The sequence below is a fragment of the Neospora caninum genome, chromosome XII, assembly GCF_000208865.1.
Source record: "Neospora caninum Liverpool complete genome, chromosome XII".
NCBI lineage: Eukaryota > Apicomplexa > Conoidasida > Eucoccidiorida > Sarcocystidae > Neospora > Neospora caninum.
This window is the reverse complement of record NC_018398.1, coordinates 2,249,121-2,271,970: the sequence shown is the minus strand read 5'-3', so window position 1 is coordinate 2,271,970 and position 22,850 is coordinate 2,249,121. Positions and strand designations below refer to the sequence as shown.

Below are 22,850 nucleotides of genomic sequence, written 5' to 3'. Positions count from 1 at the left end.
CCGCAACAATTGAGCACAGAAAGTAGACGACAAGAGCCTCGCGCAGCCGGTGGGAGCGCCAATCGCCACGTCCAAAGAGTTCTTCGGCGCTCCAACACACAGCTTGCCTCCCTTTCTCGGGGCCTTTGTACAGCGTGTGAATCGTAGTCGGCAGGCGTAGCACACCTCTAAGAAGGATTAAAAGCGCAGGATAAGCATCGGGAAGCGACTCACTCCATCGTCATTCGCAGCCGGCTCAGCTTCACTTCACGGGATGAAGAGACACGCATGCTCCCTTTTGTTGTTGGGTTCACCTCAGACCACAAACGAATCTGAAAAGATCTCCGTCCTTACCATAGCTGGTTTGCTTTGTACGATGGAGCAACGACAAAAACAGAGTCCATGTGATAATTAAAGAGCCCACGACGCGAGGCTCATGCGGTAAATATTCAAACGGCAACGGTTGCTGTAGTGATTGGTCCAACTTTAGTTTCTACGTTTCCTTTAGGCGTCTTCCAGCAACCTGTACCAGAAACACGAGACGCCGAACGCTGAGTAGAGCTTCAGGTCAACGTTTTGTGACGTTTGTGTTGTGAGACGTGAATTCCCCTTGACTGATTCTCACTTGTACCACAAAAGTAGGGGTAAGTGTGGACAGGGGGACTGCGCCGGCAGCAGATACACTGTGTGCTCGATTCTGTGTGCGAACTTCGGTCGCTTTCCACGAGCGCTCCTATGAAAGATCCACCGGGCGACAACAGAGTGACAGCCGAGGCGAATGCGTTCTTTTGACACTCGGACACTTTTCACTGTCTAGCGAGCGCGCGATAAGAAATGAGAGAAGAAGTGTCTCCGCCGAGCGTCTCCGTTCACCCGCTTCGTTGGAGCAGAATGTCGCGCCTGCTGGCGCAGTTCAGCAAGCGACTCGGGAACACAAGATTTCCCCTACAGGCTGCCCTCTATCCCTACGGATTGAGGAAATCGTTTCCCTGCGGGGGTAGGGTTCGCCCGACTCTAGATTCAACAGCAAACACCGTCTGGTGAAGAGCCACTACTGCCAACTAAAAGGTTGCGACGAAAGACACTCGATGTGTTTTCGACACGCGAACGAAAGACTCGGACGTCACGCGATCCCAACCACACGATGAGACTTCCTAGGCCCTCCGACACACATCTTCGACGTTAGAGCGGTACAAACAGCTGTCCGGTTCCTGGCGACGCGGATCGGTTCCACGCTAACCCGCGGAGCACATCCGACCAGCAAGCGGACAGACGCCGCGGGTTTTACAAACGAGGGGCGTTTTCGGTGTGCCTTGGGCAGCCCTCATACAAAGTCCAGGCCTTCGGACGCTAACCAACTCACAAAGGTGAGGAGGAAATCTTCCCCGCGAAGCGGTGCGGATCGCCCAGCCTTACTCGGGCCCTCCCGGGCGCCATCCCCCACCGGTGAAGCGAAGTGGAGGAGAGGCGGCGGGAATGCGAGCTCCCCACACAACTTGGGATGTTCGAAGGCCTCGTACTCCCAAGTTTCAAGGAAAAACTGGCGAAGCTGAAGAACCGCAACTTTCTGTGCTTGCTCGAAAAGTGCTCCTGTCGCTTCATGCAAGCAAACACTACAGCACCGGCAAAGGCTGCATCTCTGTCTCACAACGTTTGAAGTGGAATGTGCAGGAGCCTCAGCGTTTCCTTCCCTCCGCTCCACGTTGCCTTCTGACCCTCTAGCAGTTCCTCGCCACCCGGTCCTAGACACGTCCTCTGCGAACACAGTGCTGCTCTGGGCGCCTGTCCCTTGATTTAAATTTGAAGTGCGAACACCCGTTTCTTCCCAGCGTCGCTGGCCGTCCACATCGGAAGGCAAGTAAGCTATGTCAACCACGAAATCGAGTGTATGTACAGCACACTTACAGCCCGGGCTGCTGATTCTTCTCTCCGGTGGCAAGGCTGAGTGGCTGTGGACAGCTGCGTTATCCGACGTGCCGGCTCCGTCGCTCATTGCTACGTCTACACCGTTCCCTATACCGTTGGATCTCCGTCCAGTATCTGTGGAATCCCCTCCTTCGCCAGAGGCCTGGGCCACGGGCGCCTGCACACTGTAGCGTGGGGACATGGGCACGCCTCGGAGAAGGATTCGGATTCTTTTTGAGTCGACGTGGAGGCACTCGGAAGTAATTCGCCTCCTCAGGCGCTCCGCGTCCACGTTACTGCCATTCGCGTCCTCTCCTCCGGGGAAGCGGCCTTCTGACGTTCGCGACGCAACGGCGGTCGCGCTTCGCTCGCCGAGGACGCGCATGCGCTCTGCCTGTGCTGCGAGCACGTGGAAGCAACATCTGTCCAACAGACACCACTGGGCTTTCTGCAGACGTCGGTGGATAGCATTGGCCACTTGAGTCACTTCCGCTTCTTGTTTCGTCTCTGTGTCGGAGAGCGGCGACGGCGGGCTGCTCACAGCGGGAGTCTCGTCGACCAGCAGGCCTGCCGCAGACGGAAGGCAAGTGGATGGCCTCGGAAAGAGAGAGGACGGCGGCGACGAGGAGGCTTCGGGGGATGCGAAACGCGTCGACGAACCCGCGAGGAGGTGAGAGGACAGCAGCGGACGGACGTTGATGTGCAGAAGTGACCTTGTTTCCACAGCCGCTGACGCTTGTTCGTCGTACTCTAAGACGAACCCCCACGGGCACGTAGTCTGTCGCTGCGGCGCCGCATTCTCGCGACCCGCCGTGGTCTGTTCGTCTGTTTGGTCCTTCAAAGTCGCCTTGAGCAGAACAAAGTGGTCGCCAAAGACGCGCGGAGGCGGCAGCGGTAGGCTGCACCCGACCGTGCTGACCATCGCTCCCCAACAGCGCGAGGGGATCTGAAGGAGGTGTACATACACCTCAGAGACGTACGGGTAGCTTGCGTCGGACTGGGAGAACTCAACGTCTTGGTACCTTTTCTTCACGAGAACCCAGCGCAGGGTCTGCAACCGGCGCAGGACGTTCACCCACGTCCGTTGGCCAGGCAACCCCGCAGGAGTCCTCAGCATCTGGTGTCGCGCGTCGGCGATCTGCGTTTCGAGCTCCAGAGACATCTCGCGCCGGCCGTGGAGTCCAATCAGCAGCTTCTGCCACATTTCCTCCTCGTCGACCTCGTCCTTCGCCTCGACCAGCCGCAGGAATCTCTGGCCCGGAGCTGCGTTGGCCGTGCCGAGGAGAAGATCGAAGAGCATCCCTGCGCCTGACAACCATTTCGAGGCTTCGTCTCGCTTCTGGACCGCCTCGTCCCATGCGCCCTTGTTCTTGACCCACGGATCCGACGCCTTCAGCTGCTCCTGGTGCCGTGCATCCGCCTCCACGCAGAGAGCTTCGGCGCGCTGCAAAAGATCCAGAGGCGGGTACGCCGCGCTGGCCCTCGCAGCCTTTTCGAGGTAGGCGCGAAACGCCTCGGCGCGCACACTCGCAGCGTCACTCCCAGGCAGCTCTACGTGTCCTTCCTCCGCATTCGCCCGTTCCTCCTCCGCATTCGCCCGTTCCTCCTCCGCATTCGCCCGTTCCTCCTCCGCATTCGCCCGTTCCGCCTGTGCGCCTCGTCTCGCCCGTACCAGCGACGAGGCAAGAAGGGACGGAGACGCAGGCGAAGTCAGTTGCGTCGCCTCGAGAGTGGGTTCCTCAGGCCTGCGACCTGGGGCGGGGGGACTGCCCTGTTCTGGGAAGAAAAAATCCGCATCTGCCGCAATCATGCCGCCTGGTGGGCGCGCCGGCGGCGCTTCCCAGACCGGGCGACCGTCTGCCAGGAACTTGAGAAGTCGTAAATCGCCTGCTCCGTACGGCTCGAGAGAAAACTGTGGACTTGCATCTGCATCTCGCGCAGAAGTCGGGGTTGTGTCGGCATGCGTTGACGCCACAGCCCCATCTGTACAAGACGAGCTCGGCCGCGCTGGAGGACTACCGACGGCGGCCTCGCGTTTCCCCGGCCTCGCCGAACATTCCTCGTGGACTGCCCTCAGGTTCGACGACATGTTGGCCAGGGTGTTGAACGCAGAGAACAGATGGATGCACAGAAGGGGACGGAAAGGCGAGCGAACGAGGCACGCAGCGCGCGACCGACTTCTGCACGCTCTGCCTGAGGAGACGAGCGCTTTCGCCGCCAAAAAAAAGATACGCTGAGGGGGAGGAATGCGTATGGACAGCACCTGGTAGACAGCACACTTGGGAAAACCATAAGAAAGAGTTCAGCGGAAAAATGACAGCCACGGGGTGCGAGCTGAAACAAAGCATATATCCGACAGGTAAGCGCGCGCGTCTCGGGGACGACACGGGTAGAGAGCAGAGGAAACGCCAGAGGCCCTAGTTCTGTTTGCTTCGTCCCTCGGGTGCCCGACGAAAAACACAGAAACCTGTTCTGTCGCATGGATTCCCGCGCCGCTCGCCCTTCCAAAGTACAAGGAGAAGACAGAGAGGCCGGTTGCTCCTCGACGACGCGCCTCCTCTGACCTGAGAGGAAACGAGTCACGCTGGGGAGATGCGGTATCAAATGAATGCACACGCCGGCTTCTGTTCAACACGCAAAACCTTCTCTCGCGGCGGCGGGAAACGCATGAACGCAGCGCCTGTGCCGCACAGAAACAAATGCTCTCCCAGAGGATCAAACGGTAATTTCAGGAGACGGAAAACTCAAAATGCGGTTCCTTTCTGTGGAAGAACTCCTCGAAGGTCGAGGGCACTCAGAGGAACGGGCGACTGAGCAGAGACACAGCGTCTTTACAAACCCTCCCTACGTGAAGGTTGCAGACCGTTGTGTCGGCCGATCCTATGCGTTCATATTTGTGTACCTCAAATCGAATAAACAGAGAGACGAGGACTGGGAAGCGACACCAGGAAAGACGACCGGGACCAGGAAATCCACAGAAAAAGAAAAACCACAAATCCTCCCCTAGAGGAGGACCAGATAAATGGTGAGGCGACGACGGCCACGCAGCGGAGACACACAGCCGCTGCTATATGGCGGCGGGAAGAGACAGCATCGCGGCGAGAGCCTGTCGGAACACTCTCCCATCGGCAAACAACAAGAAGGGAAGAAAGGGGAAGATGAAGCGGATCATCTGCTTGAATCCGACGAGGGGAACAGCCCTAGCTGTTGCGTTCGAGAGGGAGACACGCGTGCAACTTCGCAAAGTTGCACTAACGTAAATTTGTGTAGCCGGCATTCTGTGCCTTTTCGAACATTTGGATCAGGCGAGAGAAACAGCGAAACCTTCGAGACAGATGCGAGTTTGTCCCCGAACTCCCCCATCCGCCAGCTGAGTAAAAGCAAACTTGGCGAGAGGCCGCAAGCTCGTCGGAACCGTGTGCAGATGTGTGCCAGGGAACACGAGTCGAGGCACTGCGGAGTCGCGAGAGCTACCGCGACTCGAGATAGCCGGCAGTTGGTAAAACAGGAAACGCGGAAAGCCTTTGCGGATATAGCTCAAGCGTCGCTGGATACAATCTCATCACTCTAGGGGGGGCTGCCTGTCGACTGTCGAGGCACACAGTCGGCTTCTTTCGAGAACGGTTTCCTCCTGACAAAAACGAGATAGTTACGCGCAACAGGGCTGACGACCCGAGATCCGCCGAAACACAGGTGGCCTCTCTACACAGAAACTTCCCCTTCGCTGCCTAGGTCCCAGTAACTGCTCTGGTATCGTAAAAACGGTGGGAACAAACGGCAAGGCTTTTTCAGTACAACGAAAGTTGAGTTTGTATCTAGCGCCGCCCCGTTTTCCTCTAGAGGGAGTCTCGCAACGTTCCCTCTTCTGCCGCTCTCCGGAAACACAGGGGACGGTTCAGCAAAGACACAAACGGTATTGCACGACAGTTGGAGGCATACGAAAGCGAAACCACAGGAACATGGCGCTCTGTGAGAGGCCGCAACACTCGGGGAGATATCGGCTCCTACGCTCAACTGCTGAGCGCCGCGAGGGTACGTGCCCCATTCGCCGTACCGCGTTCCCGGAAACGAGGATGTCCCGAGAGATCCAACGTCCTAGAAAACATTTCAAACCGCACCTCCCCCGCACTACCCAAACAGATGTGCGTAACGTGGAAATACCGTTTTGTGTCTGCCTCGTTGTCCAGGGATTTTTCATCCTGACCGCCCGCGGTGTTCCAACGAGCGCGCTGAGCGGTTCGTTTTTGATGGAACGTTTTCACACCCACATAACTCCAAACCAGTCAGCGGGGTCCTAACACCACTTCAAATCGCTCCAAAAATCCATTTGCAGCAAGTCCGATGATGAGGGCGACACAACCCTAGGCCGGCGGTCTCGCATTCCCCCGCCCGGGGTTATGCGCTGGACTGTGTGACCATCGGCTTGTTCGTTTTGCTTTCGAATGGATTTCTCTGTGAAAAAGAGATCTCGCGTGCCACTGCGCCGGAGGGAGTGAGGGGACCGCGGCCTGGCGGCATGTCCGTTTCGAGTCAGAAAAAGACGCAACGTTTCCTTCGGTGTGGTGTCTGCCTAGGGATCACCTGCATGCGCTTGTCTGCGTCGGCCACACGGGCCATCTGCGTGATGATCAAAGCCTGATCCCGTCTCTAGCAGGCGCTGCCTCCGGTTCCAGAGTCGAGGAACGTGGCTGCGCGCTCTCAGCTGTGTGCAGCTTGACATGCATGCAGTTCAAACTCCATTTAAAATGAAGATGTTAAACAAAAAAGGCTATCTTGCAAAAAGACTCACTAGAAGTAAACTGAGCGCGTTGTATCTCCCAACGCATAGGGCGAATACTTGGAGACATACATCATATACGTTTGCATGCAGAAGAGACCTGTATAAAGAGACGCGGGCAGCGCATGTGTACATGCTTCTACGCAACTAGATAAGGATTCGTAGACCTTTTGGTGTGGGCGAAGAGTTCAGCATCTGTCGGATCCACCAACGCGTTGTCCTTCGTCTCTTGGGACACTGGCCAAGTCGGTGCGGCCTTGGAGACGGTCGGGATCTCGAAGGCAGCTGATTGAGCAGCCAAGCAACGAAAGCAACGCAAATAGTGGGGACCTCACAAGGGAAAAAGGCCGAGCTCCAGAGAGACGGAAGATGCGCTGTGCTTCCTTCGTAACTACTCTGTTTCGGTTGGCTATAGAGAAGTGCACGCACAAGCAGCATGCGCAGAAAACAGCGACGACGCTCTCGGAAGACGGCACGCGTCATGCAAACTCGATCCACATCCTCTTTTCTGAAACCGACGGGGAAGATCACGCACGGGAAACACCTTTCGGCTACATCTGCACATGCATACAAAAGGGTACAAACGTAAAGCTACACTCATAGTAAAGACACTCTCATACACACACAGCCACACACCCGGCTGTATACGCTTCTAAATAGACAAATGCAGATCTACATCAATCCGTGCAGAGAAATAGGCGCAGCCCTACACAGATGTAGGCACATAGCGTTGTTTGGCCACGGATATATACATATATATATATATATATAGTGTATGTGTAGATATACGGTTTGTGTTGTCCGTGGGACAGTAAGAAAAAGAGGTATTACCACTGAATATGGCGTCTCAGAGCGCGGGGATCCGCGAAGCTCCTTTCGCAGAACCGACATGAAGAAGCGTCGGGCTCTCGAGTCACAGAGGAAGACCTCGGGGTGTCGCGCACCGTGTCACCAGCGCCTCGTCCTGTCGACAGATGAGAAGGACATGCTTTAGATGAGGAAGGTGGACAGGCAGCGGGAGAAGAAGAGGGAACAAAAGACAACGAAGCCGACGGAAGAGGCCTTCTCTGCGGCACTTTGTTTTCTCGTGCTGATAGTTCGCTTGCCACGAGGTCTCGCTTTAGAGAAGACGAAGGAACAGCAGAGGACTGTGAACGCGGCGGCACACCGCGCGTGCTTGAAATGAAGAGAATATCCGAGTCGTCGTCCGCGGACGTCTCCGAGAGCGCGTTTGCTCGCCTCTGCATGTTCGCGTCCGTGTCGCCGTGCACCTCGAGCAGGTCACCGCCTCGCTCGCCCGGTTCACCTGCGGGGCTTCCTCGATGCGCCCGAGAACGCGAGAGATCGGAGAGACGCGCACGAGCCGAAGGAGCCGTTCGAGAAGACAGGGGGCAGGCAGGACGAATGGCGATCACTTCAACTGCATCATCTTCCCGGAGAATGCCATCGTCGGCAGCAGAACCAGAGAAAGCCGACGACGAAGTGTAAGAAGCACAGGATGAAGAAGACGAAGCACAAGACGAAACATGGAGAGGAGGAGGAAGCCGGGAAGGAGAGGGAGAATTGAGGGAAGACGAGGGAAAGGAGGAGCACAAACCCAAAGACGAATCCGAAGAGGAAGGTAGAGACGGGAAAGAGGCAGATACAGACGGAGATGAGGATGAAGCCGACTGGGAGGGAGTAACGGCACTCAAAGAGCCTTTGGAATCGGCAAGCGTTTTTAAATTCCGGAAACGATCGACTCTGTTTCTGTTCAAGACGTCTGCGAGGGTAGGGTACCGGCTTCGGCTTTCCTGGGGTGCAGGCCGTGGGTGTCCCCGAGGAGACAGCAACTTCGTTTCTCCCACCTCGGCCTGGGATGCGCTGTCTCGCGCAGTTCGCCGAAAGAGCAGAGACCCCGCCGGACGCGCTCCTTCCGTCCCGCTCGGCACCAAGAGGTTTCGCGAACCAACTGACTCGTCCTTCTCCACCTTCTTCTGCTTTCTCATCGACAAAGAGGAAGTTCGGTTCGCGACGGCCTTCTTAGGCTCGCTGATTTTCACGTAGGTGCCTCCACAGTTTTGCTGGTGCTCCGCCCCTACACGGAGGGAGAAGAAGAAGACAGAGGAGCAAAGTAAGTTCGATACAGAAAGTGGAAAGTTCGTAGTCACTGGCCCCGTGCTGCCGCTGTAAGAAAACGCCGACGCGCGGCGCCCACAAAACCGCTAAAAAGCACTCCGTCCTGTCCCCACACAGACGTACACATACACACATGCTTCTCTATACACACACAGGCAAGAGCCTATATATGTATACTTTCACATACACTTTTTACAGAATGGAGATATGTGTGTGCGTTTTTATATAAGTAGTAACCGTGCAGGTGAGCATGCATCTGTGTATGTCGACGCTGTCGGTTTTGCGGTGAACAGCAGAGACTCGACTGTGGGCGCGGTTCGCTTCGAACCCGACGATCGTTCGTCTGGAAGACGCCAGAGCGGAGCTGCCTCCCGCTGAGCTGTACAGACACTTACACCAGCGGTCGTTTGGGCCTGGCGCACGATTCATCGACCGTCGAACGTAACCGAAGAAGGGCGGCGTTTCTCGGCATTTCCCCTAGGAACAGAAAGCACTCGAAACGTGGAAACTGTTAGACAACCAGAGCCCGAGGTTCGGCTGTCTCACAAGACTCTCCACCGCGCTTTCCTCTGGGCGGTGGAACAGGAAGCCCACGCAAGGCGAGGGCGGGGGGAGCGGAGGGACGGCGTAGACACGAAGAGACAGCAGCTGGAGAAGAGAGGCGATCGTCAGTCGCCGCGCAGGAGACAAGCTGGACGCTGGACGTACACCGTGAGCGAAGGCAGGAGGAATGGAGGAAGCAGTAAATGGCAGTTCGCGTTTTCATGCGCCGAACAAAGAAAGGCACGAAGGCAAGAAAGGCGGCGTGGGAAGCGAAAAGACACCGTAGAAGCGTTCAGACGGCAAGGCGGGGTACACGTCACACGAAAGAAGGGAGAGAAGAGAATGAGGAGTTGAGAGAAGAGGAAGCGAAAGACAATGGAAAGACAAAGGAGAATGCCAAGGACATATTTTGGTCAAGTAAGCCGCAGCGTCAAGACCCAGAAATCGCGTAAAGGGACAAGACGCACAGCGGGGCAGGTGCCAGAAAAAAAAAGACGACACACAAACCAGTTGAGACAATCCACGAGACAGAAAAGCGAGGAAGAGGAAGCCTCACCTGACAGCGCCATATGTGCGTGCGGTAGTGCGCGACCTCGTCATGGAAATTGTGGAAAACAGTGATGTTCAGTCCAGTTAACGCATTCAGCCGCCGCATATGGGCCAGAAAGTCCTGAACCCAGAAGCAAACGAAAATCGAAAAAGCAAACACATAGACACATCTTGGTGCAAGGACACATCTAGTGGGGACCGACGTACACATTTATATCCAAAGACGAAACACAGTACAGACATATACCCCTGGATACACAAATATACAAATATATATATATATATATATATATATATATCCAAATACGAGTTATAGGTATAAGCGTGCACCGAAATAGATACATCGAGTTCCTGCAAGCATGTGAGGCGGGTTGGTGCTGAGCAGCTGGAGTGAAGTCGACACCTCGCCGGTATTGTTCGAAAAAAAGTCCAACCTGAGATAGTTACTCCGACTCTTCCCCCGAGAAACGCGTCGCCTTTCCTATCTTTCTTCACAGGTGCGTCGATATAAAGGCGTGTGCGCCAGATTATGTATATCTATATCAATCTACCTGTCTTCTATCTATCTTCCATCTGTCTTCTACCTATCTGTCTATCTTCTGTCTATCTGTCGCTCTACGTAGTCTGGATGCCTGGGAATGCATGCATGCCGGTGTACGTGCGCCTGTGTGTTCATCTGGTCTGAAGTCTGCAGGCGCTGCGCGAGTGCGCGACCAGAGTACTGGGAGTGATAATTTCTGAGACAGGATAAGCTTTTTCTGAGGGGCATACGCTACGAGTTGGACTGGTTTATACCCTGACTGTGTGTTTACCGGATCCCCGTTCTAGTCTCTTTGCATGGGTTCGAGAAAGCACTCAGGACAGCGGCGAGTCTCTGCCGGGAGGGAAACGAACTTACAGGCCCGTGAGCGTCATGGTCACGATTGCGTTTCGAGACAAAGAGGAAGGCGTGAATCATCTCGTGCAAGAGCGTTTCCTGAGTGGCGCAAAGAGAGGGAGGCGCGTCCGCGCGAAGGAGAATTCGAGAGAGCATGCAAGCTTTGGCGAAACAAAGCAAGATCTGCCTCTCCACAAAAACACGAGAGAGACACAGAGCGTTGCGGACACACGGGGAACCGTCGAGATTCAGGAAACCGCCGGGAAAAAAAGCACCACCGGCCTGGAAGAGGCAGAGCGAATTCGCTGCCTCAATGCTCGGTTCCGTCCAGCATATCCCATCAGCTAACCACCAAACATACACGCACATGCTTCTACACGAGTTACCTCTCACAGACGCGCCTTATAGACAAATGAAAAAACAACCACCTCTACCCGATACGCATTTACATTAACAGATGAATATATATATGTATATATATATATATATATATATATATATATATATATATGGTCACGTATCTCGGTAGGCGTTGGGCAGAGTGTATGTGGGTAACTGTCAGCAGACACATGTATAGGAATGTGTATCGATGCAGCGGCGTGTAGGCACCGCCTGCATGGGAGTGTAAATGTATCAGAAGCCTCTCTTTGCAGGTGTTTCGTCTCACGCGGAATTCCTTGACCGATCTGAACTTGAGCAACGGCTCGGAGAGGCGCACGGAGCAGTAGCCACCAGTCTGCACAGAGGCGGCGGAGAGGAGAGAGAACGGGAGCGGCGAATGTACACCCGCAACAGCGAAAGGGGGACAGCTGGTTTAGAGAGAGAGAAGTCGGGCACAGAGGGCGAAGACGGAAAACAAAACCGTAAAGACGGAGGGGAGGAGAGTGCACAGGCATCTTGAGTGTCGAAAATACCGCATTGCTTAGCTTCGCTTTTTTCATGCAAACGCGCACAAACTTGCGGCCTACCTGATAGACACAGAGACCAGCGCAGAGCGTCATCCGCTTGCTCCACCGGACTTCCACTCCGCTAAGTTTCCCCTCGAAAAATGCGTCATTGTAATACGCAAAGAGCGCATGCAAATCTGGTGCGACCAGCTCGGCCTGACCGTCGATGGAGAGACTAGCGAGGTTCACCTCTCTTGATGAAGAAGAGGACGGCAAAGAAGATGAAGACGAGCAAGAAGAGGAAGAAGATGAAGAAGAGGGAGAAGATGGAAACGAGGAAGAAGCGGAATAAAGGGAAGACGAGGAAGAAGGGGAAGAAGAGGAAGAAGACGAGGAGGACAAAGCACCGGAAAAGAGCTCACCCGGGGGCGTTTTATCATCCATCCTCCCTGCTGCGAAAGAGCAAGGAGGAGAGCCTGGCTGAGAAACATGGGCACGGGCGCCGTTTCCGTGGACTGAGTCCGACCCCTCTGAGCTCGATGGGGAACTGTCAGGTTGGTGTGGAGTTTGATGCGGAATTTCTTCTTTAGGGAAACAGTCGCGGAAACGCCCGCCCGAAAGGCCGGCTATTCTGCGTCTCTTGATCACGGCAACGGCTTCCACTTCGCTGTCCTGGTCTGATTTTTCTTCTGTCCTCTCGCCAGTGCCCAGCTCTGAGATTTCGGCAGCAGAGGCGCCGACTTCCGGCACGCGACTAGCACGACGGTGGGAGACTCGTGACTCGTCCATCGCTTCCGTCGTGTGCCGGTTGGCCTGTTTCGGATCTGGTTCGGCATGTGCAAAAACAGACACGGCGAAAGGACACCAATAGGTTACGAAAGGCTTTTCTCCTAGGGAGCGCAGCGACAGTGCGCGACGATTTCAGCACGGATTGCGAGAGTACTTTATGTCCTTGTGTCTCTCTTTGCACAGGAGCAATGGGTAGGCGTTTCGCTCCTTCGTTGATGCGCTTCGCCCTCAAACCCCTTCGGACGGTTCCCCTCTTAATCTCCACGCAGGTGAGGAGATATCCCCCAGCGCTCCTCTTTGCCTCTTCCCCTGATGTGCGGTGCAGCACGGTCCCTCGCCCGGAGAGCAGTAGAAAGTGACTACGCGTTCATTTCACGCTTGTTCTCTGCTTGGGAACAGTTGCCGATTCTGATGTACGTACACCGGAAGGCCGCTGCGTAGGCACCACACAGATGTCGACAAAGGCCCGTACACCACACGATCGCGGAACTGACACGACTGTTCCTCTGCAAGGAAGTCGAGTGCTTACGCGAGGGCGACCCGGAGTCTGAATCCGAGAAGAAAAGTTTGGTTCAAATTGTTTTGTCGGAAGGTGGAACCCAGGGAAGATGTGCACGAGATCGTCGGGAAGTCCAGGCACGCCCGACTGGCCTTAGCAACGGAAACCCTTGAGTTAGACTCTGGAACGGGAGCTCCCAGCCAGTCCACGACTTGAAGCATTTGAAAATCGGGCCTCGGAACTCTGAAGCTCCATGACGACGGTTTACATGCACCGCCAGAGAGTGTTTGGTGGAAACCGGCAGCACCCTACAAAGGAAGAGAGAATTGCATGCTCCTCCAACTAGGTGCGAAGTGCGACAGATGCATAGCTAGAGTCGTGGGTGGCGGAAGACACGAAGAAATATGGAGAAAAACGGTTGCGGAAACCATCTGCGAGCGAGGACTTTGCCAGTTGAAAATGCATCGAGCTCGCGGTTGCTTCTTCCCGAAATGAATGCGCAAAAGCGTCTCAGAGGCTACGCCGACTGCTCTCCAGTCCAATGGAGCGCAAAAATCAAGTGAGAGTAAAGCTGAGGAATCACGCAGTTTGCGAAAAGAGAGACGAAGAAGCCATGGGGAACTTCACGCGACGAGACACGAAATGCGAGAGGAACGCGGGAATAGCTCCTCGCTGGAAAAACGACAGAGAGACCGAATAGCTGCGTGAAAACGTATCCCCAGAGTGACGAGCGACACGGCATTGAACGCCAGAAAGAAAGAAGTTAATGACTGAGCGAGGGTGACAAGAGGAAAGTCCTCTCTCTCTCTACGTATTGCCGTGCATGTCGGCCAGCGACTTGCGAGGAACCTGTGAGTCTTCCGTGCATCTGATGCAACCGGCGGCCTCGAGACTACGTTGAACAACAGAGAACTAGAAGAGCCTGTGAAGATTCGACAAACAACCACCAGATCTCTTTCTGTGCCTGCTTTGCGCTTCTTTCAGAGAGCTCCACCGTATGAGAACTATCGTTCCTTTTCTGCTCAGCTACACAGACTGTGTGTGCGTTGCGTCACGTGCGCGCGCGAACTCAAATTCGCAATTGCCTGCGGTCGTACGGCTCTCTGTACTTGTGTGAGAGGTTCCGGGGAGAAGAAGGTCATCCTACCTCTCAGTTTCCCAAACTTTCCGTGTTCTTCCTTTTCACGCTGTGCGGTGCCTCCTCACCGTCTTTTTGCCTCCCAACTCACTCGTGAGTCTCGAATCCCCTGTCGCTCTAGGCAGTATTGAGGCATCGATGCCCGTTTCGAATACCGCGTTTACTTTTTCTGCGTGGCGCATTTTCTGCCGAACTTCCCAGGAAAATTCGAAAGAGTTCACGGTTCTCTACAGAGACTCTCTCGTTAGAAAAAAACGACGGGAGAAGAGTTGTGAACTTGCCTCATCGAAGACACTGCCAGTCCGTCTCTTTTTGTTCGCCTATGCAACAATCGAACCCAGGCACCACCACGCCTCGAGGCCTCAAGCCTCTGTCTACCGTTCGCCGCGTGTGCCTTGCGTTCTCTCTCCTTCCTCCCGTTTCCGCTCTTTCAAAATCTTTACGGTTCTTTCGACTAAGACGAAACGAGAGAGCACTCAACAGCGAGATATTTGCGTGGTTTCTCTACTCTTTCCACCTTGCCTTCCTTCCTGTGCTGTCGGCATCAACGGGGCCTGTGCCCCGACGAGTGCGCAGGCGAGAGCCAGAAGAACCGCCAAGAGAGGGGACGGTGAATGCGAGAGGATCCCCACGAAAGCACCCCCAGTGTCCCAGTTCCTCCGCTTCCTGATCGTCCATCTCGTCCTCAATGGACCCCCCGCATACATAATCCTATCCCTCTTCATATATCCACATATGGCATATACGTGTCTGCACTGGTAGGCAGAGACAGTTGTGGGTACGTGTAAGAACCTGGGCAGTTTTTCCGGCGTTGTCTTTTGAGAAAAAACGAAAGAATCCCTGTGGGAGACACGAATCGATGCCCCTGACAGTGCAGGCTGCAGGGGAAGCGACAGTACCGGGCGTTGCCGGCTTCTCATGCTTCCGGGGTTCCATTCGGCTCTCGTCACTCCGGGTATTGAGGCCGCGGGGACTTCCGGGGGGGGGGGGGTTACAAGGGAGGCACTTGCTTCCGGCGCCTCCTCAGAGCTTCTGCTTTCTGTTGCTTCGAGGGAAACGGACTTTTTCTCTCGAAGCTGCCGTCAGGTTCGTCTGGCAAAACTCCCGATCTTTCTTCTCGCGCGTACTTTTCACCGGAGAACCCGAGTCCCTGGCCGGAGCCACGAGCGGAGAGGTTCGCGCCGCGGAGACTTGTGCGGGTGGCGGGAAGAAGACCGGTTGAATCACGTTTGGGATCCTGGGATTATGCTGTTGTAATTGCGGCAGTACTCGGCTCTCAGTTTTTCCTTGTTTTTGAGTCTTCTCTGCAGAGAGAAGCGGGCCTGCTGCGACATTTGCCTTCGGAGATGCAGAAGGAACTCGGTCGCCGGTAGGAACGGCCTCGTTATACAGTTCTCTTCCAGAGGAAGCTTGAGGCTCTCTACCCGCACCGATTTGAGGCCGGGGTCGGAGGCTTCGCCGTCTCGTCGCCTCTGTCTCGTTCAGAAAAACGCGTTCCGCTGTTGTCCGTTGCCTTCTCTGGGAAAACATCCCACGGACCAGTGTGACCCATTTTTCACCGCTTGAAAATGGTTTCGTGGTGGTGTCGAGTGTATGTACAGCCCGGAGACTCGACCCTCGCAACCCGTCCTGGCTCTTCTGTCTCATTCGGGATTGTATAGCGTCAAATTTCCCGATCGATATCGCCAGTTTTCTTGAATTATTGTATCGCGTGCAGGGTTCCTGCACTTTCTCTTTTCGAATTCGGGATTTGTTACCCGTTTCAGAGTGTCATTCTCCCAGAAGCTTAAGGTCCAAGCATTTACGCTGTAAAGCACCAAGGCGCGTTCGTGTCAACACGTCCGTCTGCCGAGGTTTCCTCTGCGGTCTTGTTTCCTGTCGCTCCCGCGGCAGATTTTCTCTGTTCGCTTTCACTTGCTGTCTTACCTCCGCATTCCGTCGGTGCTTTCGGTTCGCAACATGATGCTGGACATTGGCAGCGGCAAATTGTCGTGTCTCAGTTGCCTGCTGTCGGTGCTTCCGCCGGCCAAGCGGAAACTGGTCTCGAAGGTCGCATTCAATCCGTCGCCTCTCCCGGGCTATGTGGTTGAGGAAAGGCGCCTCGGGGACGAAGTCCGTCACGCGTGCTTTCCATGGCAAGGACGCTACCGACAGCTCCCCCTCTCGGAGTCGTTTCCGTGCCCCCGATGCGCCGTACCAGCAGACTCCGGCGCCGGATCGAGAGTTCGGCATCTGTCACACGAAGGAAGAAATGTGCAGAAAGATGCGTGCCGAAGCCACAGCGTGCCGCCCCAGGAACGCACGCTCGAGGAATTTGAGGCGAGCGGTTCGAGACGCTTACGCGAACTGAGGAGTCACCATACCAAAGAAAAGGAGGAACCCGACCGTTTTTGCCGATGCGAGAAGAAACGCGCCACACACCTTCTCCCACCTACAGACCCACTGGCGTTCACGGGCGACGCCAGCGATCGCCATGTGACCCAAGCGTCGCACCAAAAGGCCCTGCATGCGGTGAACTTCGACGGCTTCGCGTGCGCTCCGCAAAGACACGTCTCTCAGCCAGAGGAATGCCGTTTTCCGGAAGTCAGTTCCCAGGGTACGGGTGCGAGCGGTAAGCTCCCCACATGGAGCGCAGAGTCCACCAGTCTCTGTTGCAGAAGGGTCGACCAGACTCCGGAAACGATTCCCTCAATCGTCGTCACAAGCCCCGGAGCAGAAAATCACCCTTTCAGCTCTTCGATGAGCGCCGGGAACAACGCAGGCTTCGAAGATGTATTGACGCCCCGGTCTCTCCCGCAGTTCCCCTTTTCGCCGTCTCCGGCGGCGGCGCTCGAGTACGCAGGCCGCACAAGCAGAGGCAAACTCAGCTTTGTCAGTGAAGACACGAAACCCCGTCATCCTAGGAAGGGCGGTGAGTTTGGCTGCATCTGTGACGACGGGCGAGTGCCCGTCTCGGTCGAGAGCGTGCGCCTCGTTACCGAAACCACGTGATCTGGGGCTTCTACTACGCGTATCCGCATGCAAAGCGGACGATCCTGTACTCGCACGGAAACGGGACTGACATTGGCCACTTGCATCCGTCGGTGATGGAATTGTGTCGGCGTCTCGAAGTGAACGTCCTGTCCTACGACTGCTCTGGCTACGGGTGTTCGGAACGAGCAAGCGGCCTCGACAAACAGCTGAAGAAACAGACGCAGCGAGAAAACCAGCGCGAGAAAAAGGCTTCCCAAGAAAGCAACTCCGGAGCCGCCTCCTCTGTCCTGGACGGAAAAGCGGTCGACTTCTCTGTTCCCCTCACAGACTCGAGCTCTCCCTCATCGAAAGGAAAGCGAGAGGCAAACCGATTTGGAGATTTAAGTGGCGGAGTGTCCTCGCGCTTCCTCAGCCTTGCGCGAATTGCGCCTCCGGGGCTATCGGGGATGCGGAAGAGCCGGATGCAGGCGACTGCCCGCTGAAATGGTACAGACACGAGGGCAGAAGAGTTGCGTCGCTGAGCTCCCCGCTCCAGCCGTCGGAACGCAGTGTGTACGCAGATGTGATGGGTGCATTCCGATGGCTCAAAACCGAGAAAAACGTGAAGCTGCGCGACCTGGTGATGTACGGACAGAGTATCGGCTCCGTGGCCGCCGTCCACTTGGCGAGTGTGCTGGGGAGGAGGCGCCAAGCGGCGTTGGCGCGCCTGGAGAAGAAGGAAAAATCCGGTGAGCTTGCGAAGCGGAAGCAGGAGAAGAAGGAGCAAAGGCGGCAGGAGGAGGAGAAACAGGAGCGTCTGAAGAAGTTGCAGAGGCGGGCGCAGGCCACCCAGGGAGGCCGTTTGCCGTCACGTTTCTCGCGCCTCCTTCGTCGAGGCAAGGCCGAGAGAGTGCATCTCGTCGAATTCGATGACTCCAGCGAGGATAGCGACGAAGACGACCGCCTTGAAGCGGGCAACGGAGACGCAGAACACCGAAGGAATCAAGCAGGACGAGCTGAGGACAACGAAGATCTCGAGACAATCGGAGGCGTCATTCTTCACTCAGCGCTGGCGTCAGGCCTGCGTGCGGTGCGCAGCCGCCTGAAAAAGAAAGACGTGGTTCCCCCTGAGCTGCAGTCGTCTTTCGTATATGAGGTGTCGACCGCACCAACTGTGGGGACACCTTCGTCTGTGGCTTCGTCGTCCCCTTCGACTTCGCACATTTATTCTTTGATGTTGGCAGAATACGGACTCGAGGCGGGCGCGAGCGTGGACAGGGACCAGAGAAGGCGCAGCGAGCAGAAGAAGAGGGAGTCGAAAGCGAAGGACAAGACGCCGTGGTATGATATCTTGCGCAATGTGGACAAGATGAAACACATCTCGGCGCCTGCTTTCGTTATCCACGGCACCGAGGACGCGATTGTTCCGATCGGCTCTGGTGAGCTTCTTGCGTCTTCAGCAGCTGTCTCCTTTTCGCCGTTTGTTGCCAAAAGCGCAGGCCACAACGACGTCGACAAAGGCGAATGGAGAGAAGCGTACTTTGAGAGTCTCCGAGATTTCTTTGACTTTCTGTCTGTGCGCGAGACGTGTCGCGCGACCATCAGCGACGGTCAGGCCTCCCAGGGGGAGAACCGGAGGAGTGGAGAAGCAGCAAACAGAAAACGCTTCCCGACCGAGACTGTGAAGAGCGGGCGACGAGCGATGCTGTCGCTGCTGACTCTGAGAGGAGATAAGAGAAGTAGCTGCAAAGCTGAGCCGAGGGAAGCCACAGCGTCTGGAAATCGCGCCGCGTCCCCTGGCAGTGCAAGCGCTGTGTACCTCCCTTCCGGTTCCATCTCTTCTGTCGGCTCTTTTGCGTCTCTGTCTAGTTCGGGATCTGATGACGCCTGGGTGTGCCCGCGTTTTTCGACATCCCACAAGAGAGACCAGGCACGTGGGCCGCAGTCCCCAGCGCATCGTCACCTTCCGTCTTTCTCAGAACCGTCTGGCGCGGTGTACCACCACGAGCTCGCACGCCGCGGTCTTCAGGGAGAGAGCAAGAGCGAGGCCGGGAAAGAGAAGGGAGGAAGACTGCGATATCTGTTCACCCGAAAACCGAGAGACGGAGTCGATCACCCGTCTCGAACGTAAAGCCCGTTCGACAGGCGGGAGGAAGGATCGGACGAAGAAGCTAACCTGGGACAACATCGCGGTTGGCGCGAGGTTCCCCCTCCTTTCTCGTGCGGGAGATATACGAGAAGTAATGCATTTCATGATGTTTCATCCTGAAAGAGAAATCGTCACGAACTGATGCACATGCGTGCGTTTCATGAGCCTCTCTTCATTCTCTAGTGAAGAAGCACTAGTTAGGGGACGTGCTCCGATGTGTTGTTTCCTGTAGCAACATGTAGTTACCCGCTGGAAAGGAAGAAAAACGGAGTTGCATGCGCACTTGGAGTTCGAGGAGAAAGCACGTGGAGGACAGGCAGGGCAAGTGTGTGCGTATCTCTAGCTGTATATGCGTTAGGCTAGGGCCGCTGTGCCTTCTCTTCAGCTGGAGATGTTGTAGGGGGAACAGCTGAGAGAAGAGCGGCGAGTGTTGACTTTCAAAAGGGACTGTGCCGCAGCAGGCAGATTTGGCAATCGTGACCGAAACGACGTGAAAAGACACGGATCATGTGCAGAATCCCTGGGAATCACGTTGTCTTTCATTGTGATAAGGTTTCTAGTGCATATGTCAATGTGATATCTCGATTTCCGTTTTGGGGGGGTTCTGTCGCCTGCCTCCTTCCTGCGAAGGAGCGACAGCAGATCTGGGAGGAGATATCCTTCCTCCGATGCTCTCACGAGCGTGCGCGAAAGGTTTATCTTGAAATGTGAAGCTTCCAGATGGACTGAGGTATGTGCATGCGGTGTGCGTGGTGGTATGCCCGTCGCCAACATACGCAGGTGCGGCGCACGCTCTGTTTTCTGTCTCGTGGTGAAACGGAAGCAGCAGCACCTTTTCGCGGGTTGGTTCCGAGAAGCGCCTCCCTGGGGATGTGTTCGGAAGAGGAGCGCAAGTTCTCTCGTGGCTTTAGTTTTGTGTTTTCAGATTTCGGTTGACCTCTCGCTGTGTCGTTAGGGGGTTCCCACTTCCCTGTGGTCGTGCGTGGCGTTCGAACACGGGGCCCGAGGTTCTCACTAATGCTTTTATCGATGACTGCGCGTCTCGAAAGACAGAAACCAGAGTTTCTCCTGGCGTCGTCAGCCCCAGCGCACGTTTCGGAGCGCAAAGGTAGCAGTCCAAAACCAACCCTCAGACGTTTTTTACGGCAGCTGTGAGGAAAACGAGGAGAAACGCACGTGCTTGCATAGAAGGATGAGACATGTAGGGAGACCTGCAGGCAGCCGTCGCACGTTTCGTAGACAGATAGCCCACTCTGGCGAAGCTTACAGCACACTTTTCAGTTCGGAGAGGAAAGGATTCTACGCACCACCGAGATTGCTATGCGGGGCTGCTCCTTCGTCCTCTGTCGGTTTGTTCTCTCCACTTTCTTCCGTCTTCTATCAGTCGCGTCTCCCGCTTTTCCTTTTTGTTCCTGTTGCGCTCGAACGGGCGATGGATAGCAGTGAAGCAGGCGAGTCGAGATCACAGCCTCCTCGCCAGGCTTGGCACCTGACGACGATTGCGTATGGTGCCCAATGCTTCGAGGGACGAAGAGACGCGAGCATCCGCAAAAAAAGTGAACGAGATGTGAACGTTGGTCTCGAATGCATCAGAGCGGCACTGCTATTCGCGCGAAGGAGGCAAAAACCGAACAACGCCATCTGTCTGTTCCGATCGAACATCTTTATCCACACCAATCCAAATCGATCGAAACCTACGGGAGGATAGCAGTGTACACATGGCCAGATATACGCACACAGTCCTCCGCCCATATATATATATATATATATATATATATATATATATATATATTATATAATTGTATATATTTGCAAACACAACCATATGAGAGGTGTACAGGGCAGCTATACAAACGTGCAAAAGCCATGTAGGAGCGCGCATTCATGTATCGGTATGCATATGTTGAACCGGAGAGTGTGGAAAAGGTGCGAAGGGCGTGGAGCCACCATTCTCTCTTTTCTATTGAAAGAGGGGGACGGAGGAGCGTACAAGGGCGAGAAGGAAATACCGCGGAGTGTTGCCAAGCCGAGGAGCTTCAGAAACCGAGGGAGCGAAGCCACTGCTTGATTTTTAACACATGCAGGCCCTTGACCTCGAGAGTCCCCAAACGCTCGCGAACCGGCGCCTCACAGATCGCCACCAAATCTTTCTTCATTGCCTGAAAGGAAACACATCCAGAGAACTCTTTGGCTCTCGCCACATCGTAGCCGTCCTTCGACTGTCTACACACAAATGCCTACGCCTACGTGCGTGCACAGATGAAGGTACATGTACGCTTATAGATATAAATACACATAAATGCACTGGTATGCATATGGCGATACATATATATATATATATATAAGCACGGATAGATAAATAAAGATGTGTATGTCTGTGCACAAATATGCACAGGCATGCATATATATGTGTATTGGATGAAAATCGAATAACGACTGTGGGGTGTCCCGTTGTCATTAGGGCTCACGCCCATCTCGACGTCTGCGTGAAGCCGAGAGTAACGCTTCGACCGACGTCTGACCAGAATGCATGCACTCCTGAGTTGTCGACTGAGTGCCTCTTTCTCTCCCTGAGAGTCCTTTCCGTCCGCCTGATGCCTCCTTCTCCCGCTCGTGGTCAATACTGCCGAGAAGCGGACAACCACGGAGACATCTCCACGCCGTTTTGGACCCGCGCGAGACCGACTGAAATGCCCACTCTGAAACGTGGGGCTGCGCGTTCGCGCATGCAGGTCTATGAAAGCAGGCTTACTGTTATGTCTCCAAAGGCGTGGCGAACAATGGTGGTAACCTCTGTGCCGTGCTTCCGAACGCGCGAGTAGACGGGGAGGTTTCCAGAAGGCGTCCGCACAACCTGCCAGTCGCAGAATTCCGGAACAAAGCGAGATGGTTGTCCTGCACAGACTCCCGCCTTCAACGAAGCCTGGCGCTCTGCATTGTCCGCCCCCCCCCCTTTCCCACTCTCTTCACACGCAAATAGATTGCGACACAGACGTGGACCTACACATGTAGATGCTCATGTGTTCACCAGTTTGTACGGTTGATTTGTTTCTCGTGCGAGGCATGGAGAGGGGAGATAACAGTACAACAGTCTGCCATGAACATGTACGAATACCTCTAGAGGGAAACGCCGACGTCTACACGTTCACATACAGAGAGAAAAAGATGATGCAGGTGCCTGGAAGTTTGACGAATGTCCACTTGCTCGGATTTGGGGTGAAATGCACTTTGAAATAGATGTCGACACAAGTTCAATTTCGGCATGCGAACACGCGTGTCGGAAAGACGATATATGGGACGTGACAAACAGAACGACGGTTGAGCGACAACGTCTTCCTTTTTTATCAGATAAGAAAAAAAAGAGAATGGAACCTGGTGAGGGGCCCCTTACCAAAACCCAGAGGCAACGGAGAAGGGATGTCTCGTGGGCCCGAGGTGAGATCGACGCGTTCTGCCTGTTGTCCTCCCATGGTTTCTCCCCTCCTTGCAAAACATATACACCTATGACTATATGTCTGCGTGTATTTCTATGTACGCATCGACCCGGCCCACGACGGTGTACGTCTGTCACATTGTCGCTTACTTTAAAGGGGACGTGCGACGTGTCACTCCCTCGTTGCTGCGCGAATTTTACTTCGACGAGGCTCCGCCGGTGAAGCAGTGAGCTGGGCATCGGCTGAGAGGACGT

The 22,850-nt window shown here is 55.1% G+C and overlaps 4 protein-coding genes across 4 annotated transcripts; 1 reads left to right on the top strand and 3 right to left on the bottom strand.

Moving 5' to 3' along the window:
- Positions 1-1,303: 1,303 nt before the first annotated feature.
- Positions 1,304-3,973, bottom strand: NCLIV_063050 (conserved hypothetical protein; the record flags this gene model as incomplete). Its single annotated transcript, XM_003885856.1, has 1 exon — positions 1,304-3,973. The coding sequence occupies one exon, from the start codon at positions 3,971-3,973 to the stop codon at positions 1,304-1,306; it is 2,670 nt and encodes an 889-aa protein (XP_003885905.1).
- Positions 3,974-6,849: 2,876 nt separating this feature from the next.
- NCLIV_063040 (conserved hypothetical protein) lies at positions 6,850-12,424 on the bottom strand (the record flags this gene model as incomplete). The annotated part of the gene is made up of 7 exons (XM_003885855.1): positions 6,850-6,946; positions 7,493-8,738; positions 9,175-9,256; positions 9,879-9,992; positions 10,770-10,847; positions 11,416-11,484; positions 11,717-12,424. The coding sequence occupies 7 exons, from the start codon at positions 12,422-12,424 to the stop codon at positions 6,850-6,852; spliced, it is 2,394 nt and encodes a 797-aa protein (XP_003885904.1).
- Positions 12,425-16,020: 3,596 nt separating this feature from the next.
- Positions 16,021-19,144, top strand: NCLIV_063030 (conserved hypothetical protein; the record flags this gene model as incomplete). The annotated part of the gene is made up of 2 exons (XM_003885854.1): positions 16,021-16,932; positions 17,447-19,144. The coding sequence occupies 2 exons, from the start codon at positions 16,021-16,023 to the stop codon at positions 19,142-19,144; spliced, it is 2,610 nt and encodes an 869-aa protein (XP_003885903.1).
- A 2,054-nt stretch (positions 19,145-21,198) lies between these two features.
- On the bottom strand, positions 21,199-22,835 carry NCLIV_063020 (conserved hypothetical protein; the record flags this gene model as incomplete). The annotated part of the gene is made up of 3 exons (XM_003885853.1): positions 21,199-21,321; positions 21,915-22,016; positions 22,746-22,835. The coding sequence occupies 3 exons, from the start codon at positions 22,833-22,835 to the stop codon at positions 21,199-21,201; spliced, it is 315 nt and encodes a 104-aa protein (XP_003885902.1).
- Between the last annotated feature and the right edge of the window lie 15 nt (positions 22,836-22,850).